Source organism: Phalaenopsis equestris, unplaced genomic scaffold, assembly GCF_001263595.1.
Source record: "Phalaenopsis equestris unplaced genomic scaffold, ASM126359v1 Scaffold000226, whole genome shotgun sequence".
Classification (NCBI taxonomy): domain Eukaryota; kingdom Viridiplantae; phylum Streptophyta; class Magnoliopsida; order Asparagales; family Orchidaceae; genus Phalaenopsis; species Phalaenopsis equestris.
Window position 1 is genome coordinate 1,058,392 of NW_018164668.1, and position 11,279 is coordinate 1,069,670.

The 11,279-nt window shown below is 32.1% G+C and overlaps 1 protein-coding gene across 2 annotated transcripts in view; it reads left to right on the forward strand.

The window, feature by feature from the left end:
• Nucleotides 1-280: 280 nt before the first annotated feature.
• The window catches only part of LOC110023645, an 80,837-nt gene continuing 69,838 nt past the window's right edge, over nucleotides 281-11,279 (forward strand). Inside the window, exons 1-8 of one of the 2 annotated variants that reach the window (XM_020723145.1) lie at nucleotides 281-485; nucleotides 1,532-1,659; nucleotides 3,083-3,167; nucleotides 4,936-4,989; nucleotides 6,059-6,150; nucleotides 6,485-6,588; nucleotides 7,230-7,317; nucleotides 10,025-10,484. In XM_020723145.1, coding sequence (XP_020578804.1) covers nucleotides 447-485; nucleotides 1,532-1,659; nucleotides 3,083-3,167; nucleotides 4,936-4,989; nucleotides 6,059-6,150; nucleotides 6,485-6,588; nucleotides 7,230-7,317; nucleotides 10,025-10,484 — 1,050 coding nt within the window. In that variant the 5' untranslated portion in view covers nucleotides 281-446. The remainder of the gene's footprint in view (nucleotides 486-1,531; nucleotides 1,660-3,082; nucleotides 3,168-4,935; nucleotides 4,990-6,058; nucleotides 6,151-6,484; nucleotides 6,589-7,229; nucleotides 7,318-10,024; nucleotides 10,485-11,279) is intronic. The other variant, XM_020723146.1, reaches the window with a different exon arrangement.

Here is an 11,279-nt window from a genome sequence, read left to right on the forward strand (position 1 = left end):
CTAGATGGCGGGTCGCGCCTCTTCCAACGTCGCCCCAAACGAGCGAATTTCGCGTTCGGATGCCGCGCAGCAGCGAAAACGCTGCGCCAAACAGACCCTAGATCTTCTAACTTCCACAAATAGACCCATAGTGATAATGATATGAAAGATTTGAGGGGATGAATGCAAAAAAAATAAAATTTAGCTATTAGATTTGTAAATACAGAAAAATGAGGCGGTATGTATGTAAATGACCCTAATCTAATATTTTTTTTAGGATCAAAATTGTGTAAAACTCAAGTTCAGCTTCTCTGGCTGGACGCCTCGATTTCGCACTCATCGATATCGCTCCCGTGGTCATCGATCCTCTGCTCGATCTCTCTTCTTCGCCTCCCTTCTACTCGTCGCTGCTGCTTGGAAACGGGAGGCGAGCTTCGTAAATCGGGGGAAGAGAGTTCGCACTTGTGATGTTCGTCAAGCACCTTTTAGAGAAGGCCAAGGGGCAGGTATATTTATTGATCTTTAAAATGGATCGCCTTCTTCGTACTGAATCGTAGAACGATCTTGTCGTGATCTCGATATCTCCGTTGCGTTATCTCTTCTTTTGCCGTATTGGTTATTGATTCATTGTTTCTGCGGCGATGAGGCAATGTTGCCTTGTTTCGATTGTGATAATTGGATTTGAAAAGTCGCGGTGTTGTTGGCAGCTACTTTGGAGATTATGGATAGTGATGGAGTTCTCAGTTTCTAATGCGGAGCTGAGCGAAGACGGCTACATTTTAGAATATACACAATCTATAGTGTCTTGAGAAATCTGGTGGGAAATAGTTCCAATGACATGTGATCTTATTTACATGAATGATTAGGTGATTGGAACTTAATCCTTCGACTGAGGAGCAATGGGATTTTGACGAACAGTTCTTAAAAAATTGAAAAATGGCTTTTGCCTCGTGATGAGAGGATATATGTTAGGTGTTGTGTGGGCTTTTTGATTAATCTGACATTCAACAACAAGCAGTTGATTGACCTAGAGCACAATTTCTTATGTTTGATATTAAAAAGGCGCATAGTACGTTATCTCAGCTGATCAACGAGCTAATTATCTATTTTCTTAAACTAATGAGATGCCCTGTGTCCAAGTTTCAGTTTTGGCTCCTCTTTTTTATGCTTGATATGGTGCCTTTCTTTTTAATATTTTTGGAGTTTATATTTAACAATCTGATTTGTAGCTTCTCTTTCAGACTTATAATAATAACAGGGCATTTACATACACATGACCCAATTCTTATTTATTTACACATCTAACACCTAAACTTTATTTTTTACATTAATACGACAAAAAATCTTTTATATCACATAAAAAATACTACCATTTTAACTTTTAAAAAGTGAAATGCATTTTTCCATGCATGGTTAAGGTGGCATGTATGTAAAAATTGAAGTTTTGGTGTTAGTTATGTTACATAGGAATTGAGTGGTATTTATGATGATCTAATACTATTTTTTTTGTTTTCTATATTGACGATATTCACTTGATGTTATTTTTCAACAGATTTTGCAACATGGAAATATGGCACCAAGCAGCCAAGATTTTCAAGTTGCCATGCATTATGGTATTCCATATACTGCATCTATTCTTGCTTTTGACGCCGTTCAGCGACTCTTGGCAATAGGAACACTGTAAGTCAGAAGATGATTTGCCTATTTTCACTTGAAAAGAAGTACCATATTGATTGCTCTGCAAATCGTCAAATTTTAAAGATTTTAAGGTGCCCTTTTGCAATTTTACTGTTTTGAAGTCATTTCTTCCAAGCCTATAACTGGAGTTTTAGTGTCTTACTAGTTTGTTTGGCTATGCAAATTATCAATGAGCTGGGATTAGAAGTTAAAGTAGTACAAAAATATCATCGACCAATCAGTTGCTTAGAATTTTTATTACAGTTCCATAAAAGTCCTTACAGCATACAAAACAACAAAAAAGTAAGAAAGATTTACATACATACCATTCAATTCCATGTATTTGCATATCTACCATCTAAATTCCAATTTTTACATCCATGCCACCTTACCTATGCATGAAAAAGTGCGTTTTACTTTTTACAAGTTAAGTGCTTGTATTTTTCTTGTGATATGAAAGATTTGGCGGTATAAATGTAAAAGGTAAAGTTTAGGTGTTAGATACCCAAATACATAGGATTTGGGTGGTATGTATGTAAATTCCCCAAAAAGTAAATAAATGATAAAAATGGGGAGTACAATTGGACCTCTTATGCAAAACCTTGCTATTTCTACTATTTGTCCAGTGTAATTGGAGTTGATTTGGATTTATTTGATTTGCACTATTTGATCCATGCCCAGTGCAATATATACAAGCCTCTACTAAATATGATTCTGTTAAGGGGATAGGTTAAATGTCTGAAATAAGGGCTGACATGCATAAAAATGATAATTTAGTAGGACTGGCTTAATAATTTTGCCATAGGCCTTCTTGATTGAATGGGAGGGAGGGAGGGAGGTTTATAAATTTAGGTGTTAGATATGTAAATACATAGGAATTGATTGATATGTATGTAAATGCCCCTTAATATTTATTGGTGTCTTGACAAAATGCTTGCTGTGTGATGTAATTGCTTTTCATTTCTTTCTAAGGTAATTGCTTAAGAGAAATAATCAACAATGCTTAATCAGATAAGGGCCTTCAAGGATTATAATATTATGTTACAAGCAAAATAGATTTTCATAAAGTTAGCTCCATCTGAGGCATGTACAAGCATGTGAGGAAATCAATGAGGGGAACGTAGCACACGATTCTCATGTATTTGCGTATCTCATACCTATATTTCATATTTACATACATAGCATGGTGCTTTAAACTTATGCATAAAATATGCATTGCACTTTTAAAAGATTGTAATAGTGGTATTTTTTATGTGATATTAAATATTTGAGTGCTATGTGTGTAAATATGAAAGTTTATATGTGAGATATGTAAATACATTAGAATTGTGTGCCATGTATGTAAATGCCCCAAAACTGAAACTAGTTCTCCTTGTGGTATGGCTTACTGCTGGCATAACAATCTCTGTTGGATGCCTATTTCCAGGGATGGCAGAATAAAGATAATTGGTGGTGATAATATCGAAGGCCTTCTTATATCACTGAAGAAAATTCCCTACAAGTATTTAGAGGTTTGAATTTCACAGAATTATTTTGATTGTTGATTCAAAACTATTTGGTTATTTATATGTTTAACTTCTTGTTTTGATTATGTTAAGAGGCTTTAATGAGTCGTTAATTCTTTGTTGGATATTGATGCCAATGAAAGGATAATTTTTGAAATTGAGAGGAATCTAGTAATCGATTTACAGAAATGGTTCTTTTTAACTCCAAACCACATTCTTATAAAGTAGTTCTTCTCGTGGTATGGCTTACTGCTGGCATAAAACCCCCCACCACCCCCGCTTTATGAAGTTTTATATGTATTTTATTTCTGATGATGAAATGGTTGAGGGCGTGAGGAGAATAATTTGTGAACTTCATGCAAATACTGGTTTTGAGTAAACTCAAAAGTCTTTGGCTACAAAAGTTGATAATGTTACTTTTTTTTAAAGAATATTGGAAGTTTAGGAAACAAACTGATGTCATTTTTTGTTATAAAGCCTACCAACTTTGAGTTTCATGTTTTATGCTACAATCAAATTTCTTACATTTCTAAGCAAAAAATTCTTCCAACCCTACATTAAGATATAATGTATTTTAAAATTTTGTTTTATTTAGGCAACATGCATTTTAAGATATACTAATTTCCTTAAATACATTTGCTTTAATTATCAATAACTCCTTGTATGATGATGCATATGTATGTATATTATTATCTAAGAGTGCTTGTGTATGTGAACATTTTAAGTTTTTTTTTATGTATTTTTGTTCGTATGCTTATGCGAAGTAAGAACTTGATAACTTTTAAGTATATTGTTGATTTTGTAAAATGTTGGTGAAGGAAATCATTATGTGTGATATTTTTTGGTTGAAATTAAAAGTAAAGTTTGAAATCTTACCTAAAATTAGACCAATAATTTTAAAATCTCTTGATTACAAATTTAAATAAAGTTTAACGAAGTAGCTGCACCTGTTTAATAATAAAACATAGGAGTCTTTTAGGCTGTTTTTACGTTTCAACCTTTTTTTTAGAATATGATCCCTTGAAGATTTGATAGCATATTTGATATCAGAAAGCTAGTAAAAATTAAATTTTTGAATTTTTATAGGTTTGTATTCATCAAATTTCTTTTTGATGTATTAAAGGTGGAAAAGTGAAAAATGTCAAAATGGTCACTGGGCTATTTATTTGGTGCCGTTTTAGTTTTAGATTATCTCATGTGTTCAATTTACTCCCTTGACTCCTCAAATTTGATTCTTTGACTTCTCAAATTGAACTAAAACATTTCTTTGTTTTTTCATATTTGATGGAAAAAATAATGCCATACTTTATTTAAATATTCTTCTCAGATGAAAAAGTATTGTCAGACATTCAAATATTCCCCAACATATAGTTTAAATATATTAAATTAAATCTATTCTTCCATTTTGACAAAAAAAAAAAACCCTTTCCTAGTAACTTGGCATCACTCAACCTTCTTATGTTGATTTAGATTATTTTAATAAAAAAGTTAGTGTGGAACTAATGGAATTAAATAAAAAAACGCAGGCTTTTTATGTCCTTACACATGTGGGACTAGTTGAGTAATTGCCATAATGCGTGTTTAATAATATTACACGCTAACTGAGGAGACTTCTGTGTTGCTTGTTTTTCAATCATCAAGCCGCTCATACCTTTCTTAACCTCCAAGAAGCTTATTAATGTGTTTTCATAGTGCATGATTCTTGTATTTAATTTTTATTTGAATTTGTCCTCTACCATTTCATCAATCTTTTATTGTTGTCTCCTTGTTTCAGTTCCTCGACAATAAAGGGTTTATTATTGGTGTTTCAAATGAGAATGACATTCAGGTATTTTTATTATTTCAATTTTCTTGCAGTCTATCTACTTTTCTGTATTTGAAAATACTGTTCAATTATTTGTTGCTGATTCTTAGATTTCAGAAGCTCTGATGATTAGGTCATTGTCTAGATTGGTACATGAAATAACTAGCTTGATATTTGAAGATTTACATAGATCCACCTAATTCATATTTATGTACATATTTAACATTTAAACTTCAAATTTTACATACATGCCATCTAACCTATGCATAAAAAGTGTATTTCTTTTTTAAATTTAAAATGGTAGTTTTTTTTTATGTGATATGAAAGATTTGAGTGATATAGATATAAAAAATAAAGATTTGGCGTACGATATGTAAATACATAGGAATTAGATGGTATGTAAGTAAAAGCTTCTTTAATAATATATTTACTGGAACAAAGCTGCATATTTGGTTTAGAATGTGGTATACAGATGTTGTGTAGCCATATTTGTACTTTATGCTTTCACCTTTGAGGTTTATTGAACTAATCTGGTGCCATAATCTTTTTTGAAACTGCGTGAATCTTGGAAATTAAATGTGATTATTCCATTCATTATATGTCTTGTAGAAGCTTGAATTATTTTTAATTATTCAAGACATTATATTTCGGATGAGTTTTTTAACATTCATCATCATCACTGTCATCATCATGATTATCTCTTTATGTTCATGATTTCCTACATTCTCTATCGTGGTAAAAATGTTGCCAAGAGGATTATCATTTTATTTTCTACATTTTTTTTTTGCTCATGAATTTTTGTACATGACCTTAATTGTAGTTTACTAGCGTTAATTAATTGTGTTCCAACATATCTATTAAGTACTTATCTGACTTGTCTTTTCGTCTTTCTTCAAATCAAAAGAATTCTTTTGTTATTATGTTACTAAGATCTCTGTGTGCAACTAATGATTTTTGCATGAATGTCCCATATTTATTTATTTCTTTTAGCTCTTGCCAACATTTTACTTGCGGAAGCTTTTTGTTCTTGGTAAATTTTGCTTTTTTGTCATATTATTCTGAAATTTATTAGAGGTTTTATTGACTTGAGCAGGTTTGGGATCTCCAATGTAGGAAATTATCTTATTCGGTACAGTGGGAAGCCAACATTACTGCCTTTGCTGTTATTAGTGGAACTTATTTGATGTGCGTTGGACATATTTTAGATTAAAGTACCAAATTAGTCCCTAACTATTTACATGGAGTCATTTTAGCCCCATAGTTTATAGAAGTGCAAAATTAGCCCGAAGGCATTTTAACTTGGGGATGAAATAGTCCCCATGGAGGACTATAGAGTACCAATTTAAAAAATTTGGAGACTAATTGGGTACTTACATAAGCTATAAAACCAAAATGGCCCTGTATAAATAGTTAGGGGACTATTTTGACACTTTTACTCTATTTTAATCACTTCATTCTTGTTAGAAAGTTTGGTTAGCAATATATTTTTAACTAGCTGTAGAAGTCCTGTATTTTGCAGGTATGTTGGGGATGAGAATGGGCTACTTTCCGTGCTGAAGTATGATTCAGAAAATGAAAAGCTGTTGAGCATGCCGTATAATATTCCACTAAAGCCCCTTTCAGGTACATTCAAACTCTTTACTTAAAATGGCTACAATTTGTGCTTTATGCATGTTTACTATGATGGATACAACTAATGGTGGGCACAAATCTATTTGGTTCCAACTATAATATGCTTAGAATTGAACCAAAGCAAACTAATTAAAATCTAAAAGCCAAAATCAAATCATTAATATGAAACTAAACTGAATTGAACCAAACATTTTTGTTTGGTTCTATTTTGATTTTCAGCTTTGACAACATGTGGTTACTATTCCTAAATCAACACCTACCGGGAGAAGCACAAATAGTAAGACAAAGATAACATTTATATTTTAAATGAGAGGTAATTACCATATTTTCTTTAATAATCTATTAATTATGTACTAATCCATTTTGGTATTTATTTTGGTTTGACAAAAACATTAATCAAAACCAAACTGGATATAATCAATTTATCTAAAATTCTAAGCCCAGACCAAACCGGACCAAATCAAGTGATTTTTTCAGTTAGTTCAGTTTTTAGGTATAACGAACTTTTTTGATCTACCTCTAAATGGCACCACCCCCTAATTCAATCCACGCTCTTAAACTTTGATTTACACTAAATGGCACCCCCTAATTTTTATGAGAAGCAACATCATGTATTTTCAACCTAATTGTAGCTATTTTCACAGAATCACTTGGTGTTTCAATCCCTGACCAACAACAGATAGTGGGAATTTTGCCACAACCTGGTATCTCTGGCACCAGGTATTTCTTTTGAGAGTCATTTATGTAATTTTGCTTGCATATATTTCTTCAACTTTAAATTTATTAGCAGGTTCCCTGGGTGGATATGCATTTTGGTAATTTCTTTATATTACTCATGCTGTATTCAGATGTGTTATGGTCGATTTTGGGACTATTGTGAGGCTAAAAAAGCCGGTTAAATCGTGCAATAGATGGTTAATTTGCTGTATTATATACTACTTGATAAACGGAAAATTATCCAATTTTTGTTTTTATTACTAGCTTGCCTTTCTAACTTTCCATCATTAAACACTGCATGGTATTTTACTTTCACTTTCGTAAAGAAGCTTAAAGCCTACCCTCCAGTGAAAAAATGAAGAAGCTGAAAGGTTAGTTTAGTTTTGACATCTCGTAGGGGAAGGGGTTGCTATAACTATGCTTAAATGACTTTTAGATGATAGAATTTAGGGAAATTCTCATTCATAACACACAATTCTTATGTATTTACATATCTTACACCTAAAGTTTCATATTTATATACATACAATTTGGTACTTTAAACCTATGCTTGAAAAGGTGCAATTAGCTTTTAAAAAGTGTTAATAGTGCTATTTTTGATGTGATATTAAAGAATTGAATGCTTTGCGGATAAATATGAAAGTTCAGGCATGAGATATGTAACTACATAAGAATTGTGTGCTATGTGTGCAGATGCCTTAAAATTTAAGTATAAAATAATGAATAACTAGATGTAGACAAGCTATTTTAATTGTCACAGTAGGGAGCTGCTACGAATAATGTTGGCAAAATAAGATTACAGGAATTAGGACAGAAAAAATTATGAAGACCAAGATATCTATATTCTTGATTTTTTTTTTCTTATTAGTTTTTAACTGTAAGCCAAGCATGTAAAACGGTCATTGTTTTAGGTTTGTATTGAAATTTTAAATTGGAAAAAAATTAGTCAACATTATTTAACATCATTTTTTGAAGACATTTGTTGCATATTTATCCGTGCAAGGATTGAGCAAGAAATCTCAAATTTGAAGTAGCTATATGATATGCCCATTGAAAATTTTTTTAGCTAACTTTAACATTGATTTTAGCTTCAAAGTTTGAGCATGGTTAAAAGAGTATCTACAAATAATGCCTTGCAAATAATTGGAAGATGTGTTTGTAAACTTCTTTTTTATTTCTATCTTTACCATGCAATGTGTGCAAAGTGCAAATTAGGTTTTTTTTTTTTCCTCCTGTGTCTGAATTACTTCATTGGGTAAAAAGAAGTTTACTTTCTAACTTGTTATATTTGTGTCTTTTTAATCTTATATTCTAAAAACCACCATTTTAGTTCTCACCTTTTGTACTACAGGAGCTTCAATCCTTTGCAATTATGATGCCGTTGCCCAATTATTTGAATTCTTCATTTTGTCCTTATTTAATGTTGAAAATCCCAAAATAATTCCTGATTATTCACGAATGGTCTATTTAGTCCCAAAGTATCTCATTTCTCCAGTTTATTCACTTGACCATACAAAATTGATTACAAATGGTTCCACAGGGATTAGTTGGAGACCTTTTTTGTATAGTTGAGAGATAATATTGGGATCAATTTTGTATCGTAATTTTCATTAATTTTTATTTGAGGGATCATTTAGGATTATATTTGTGTGGTGGTGATGTTAACTTGGAGAAATGTGATATTTTGTGACTAATTTGGCGGCATACGACTAGTTGGGAACTATTTTGGTTTTTTCTCTCTTAGTTTGTGTATGCTTTGCATTTTGGTTCTTTTTTAACATATCTATTTTATACCCCTCGTATTTGAACAAGGATCCTATAAAGCTTAAAAATTCATGGTTAATTAAGCTTGAGATTATTTTTCCTCTAGTGTTAAGGCAACACACAATACCTAGAGTGCATCAATTTTCATCACATTTGCAGGTTTTAAGAAAATAATGGGGCCTAAGATGGTTAGTTTGGATGCTTGAAAGTTTAAACTTCCACGAGCGAAAAGTTTTGGGAATAAAATGCTTTTTTACCTAATAAGTTTTTGGAATAAAATGCTTTTTACCTTATCCTATTGGGGCATTTACATACATACCACACAATTTTTATTTATTTACGTATCTAACACCTAAACATTCATATTTACATGCGTATCAGTCAAATCTTTAACACCACATCAAAAATACCACCATCACTACCTTTTATAAAGTGAAATACACCTGCTCATGCATAGGTTTAAGACATCAAGGTGTTATAAGTGTAAATTCAAACTTTGGATGTTAGATATGTAAATACATAAGAATTGTGTGGTATGTATGTAAATTACTGTGTTATTTTAACATTCTTATGCTGGGGGTAGTCCTGCTGAGTTGACGTCTTGTCATGTAAAAATACTAATTTGACATTTGTCCTAGCATGTCACCACAGAAAACCGAATTGTTCCCATCTTCAGCATCTTCCTTCTGTTTTTTATTACATGCTAACTTGCTGCAACCAGATGCAAATTAGTCTTGTTCAGCTGAAATAAAATGTTCTTACTTTCAGTAATTTACTTTTTGGAAATCTGTTCATCCATTCTTTGACCACTAAAGATGGGCAATATTGTTGGCTTACTGTGATTCTGTAGCAGATCTTTATATTTTTTTCTCATATATTTATATATTGTGGGAGCAAGCGAGTAATTCACTGAATTAATTTAAATATAACTTTTTAAAATTTTCAGGGTACTTATTGCATATGAGAACGGACTAATTATACTCTGGGACATTTGTGAAAACTGCGCCATTACTATGAGAAGTTCTAGGGATTTGCAGCTGAAGGTTAAGAAAGAGGGCGATCCTTTCTCCAAAGCTTCCAATGACCTATCTAACACCATAGCTGACGAACCGGAGGAGAAAGAGATTTGCTCCATTTGCTGGGTCTCTAACTCGGATCCCATTCTTGCTGTCGGTTATATTGACGGGGATATATTGTTATGGGATCTTTCTGTAAGTTCCTCGGTCAAAGGGAAAGAAAGTGGTGTACCTTCTAAGAATGTCGTTAAATTGCAGCTTGCTTCTGGAGATCGCAGGCTCCCTGTCATTGTTTTGCACTGGTCTGCTGATGCTAAATCGAATAATGACAAAAGCGGACAACTTTTTGTCTATGGTGGCGATGATATGGGGTCAGAAGAAGTTATAACGGTTTGTTTTGGCCTCTGAGTGTTCTTTTTTGTGGGCATTTACATACATACCATTACATTTCTAACACCTAAACTTTCATATTATGTCGGTAACATTCAAATCTTTAATATCACATCAAAAATACCATAAAAAATACCAGTATGACTACTTTATAAAAGTGAAATACACATCTTCATGTATAGATTTTAGATACCAGAGTGTTATAAAAGTGAATATGAAAGTTTCGGTGTTAGATATGTAAATAAATTAGAATTGTGTGGTTTGCATGTAAATCCCTCTTTTTAATATCCTTAACAAAATTTGTGATTCACCAATGGAAAAGTTGCGCATAGTAGAAGTGGTTTAAACAACTTCTGTGTCCAACAATGAAATTGGATGATCTATTGCTGCTACATACAATCTTTTCTCTTATGATTTAGGGATGTATTACCCTGAAAACTTATTCTTTGTCGTTTCTTGTCTTGTAGGAATTTTTTATTCACTTTTAGTTCATACTCAATATTGATAATACTATTCTCTTAATAAATCTTCCTTCCATTTTTTTTTATGAATGGAATAATTTGAAAATATGTTAGTTTTGGTAATTCTCTGAACCAAGATATTGCATATTCAATTGCCATTTTAGGTTATTTGTATGGACAAGATTCATTAAAATATGTAAACTTACATGAGCGCATGACCTAACGTTGTTCTCATCACACATTCAATAAGTTCTAGAATCTGCCACAGCTTTTTTTTGTCATAAAAAAAGTCGAGAATCATATCAATACGCGGCAAAGATGACATGTGGGATTA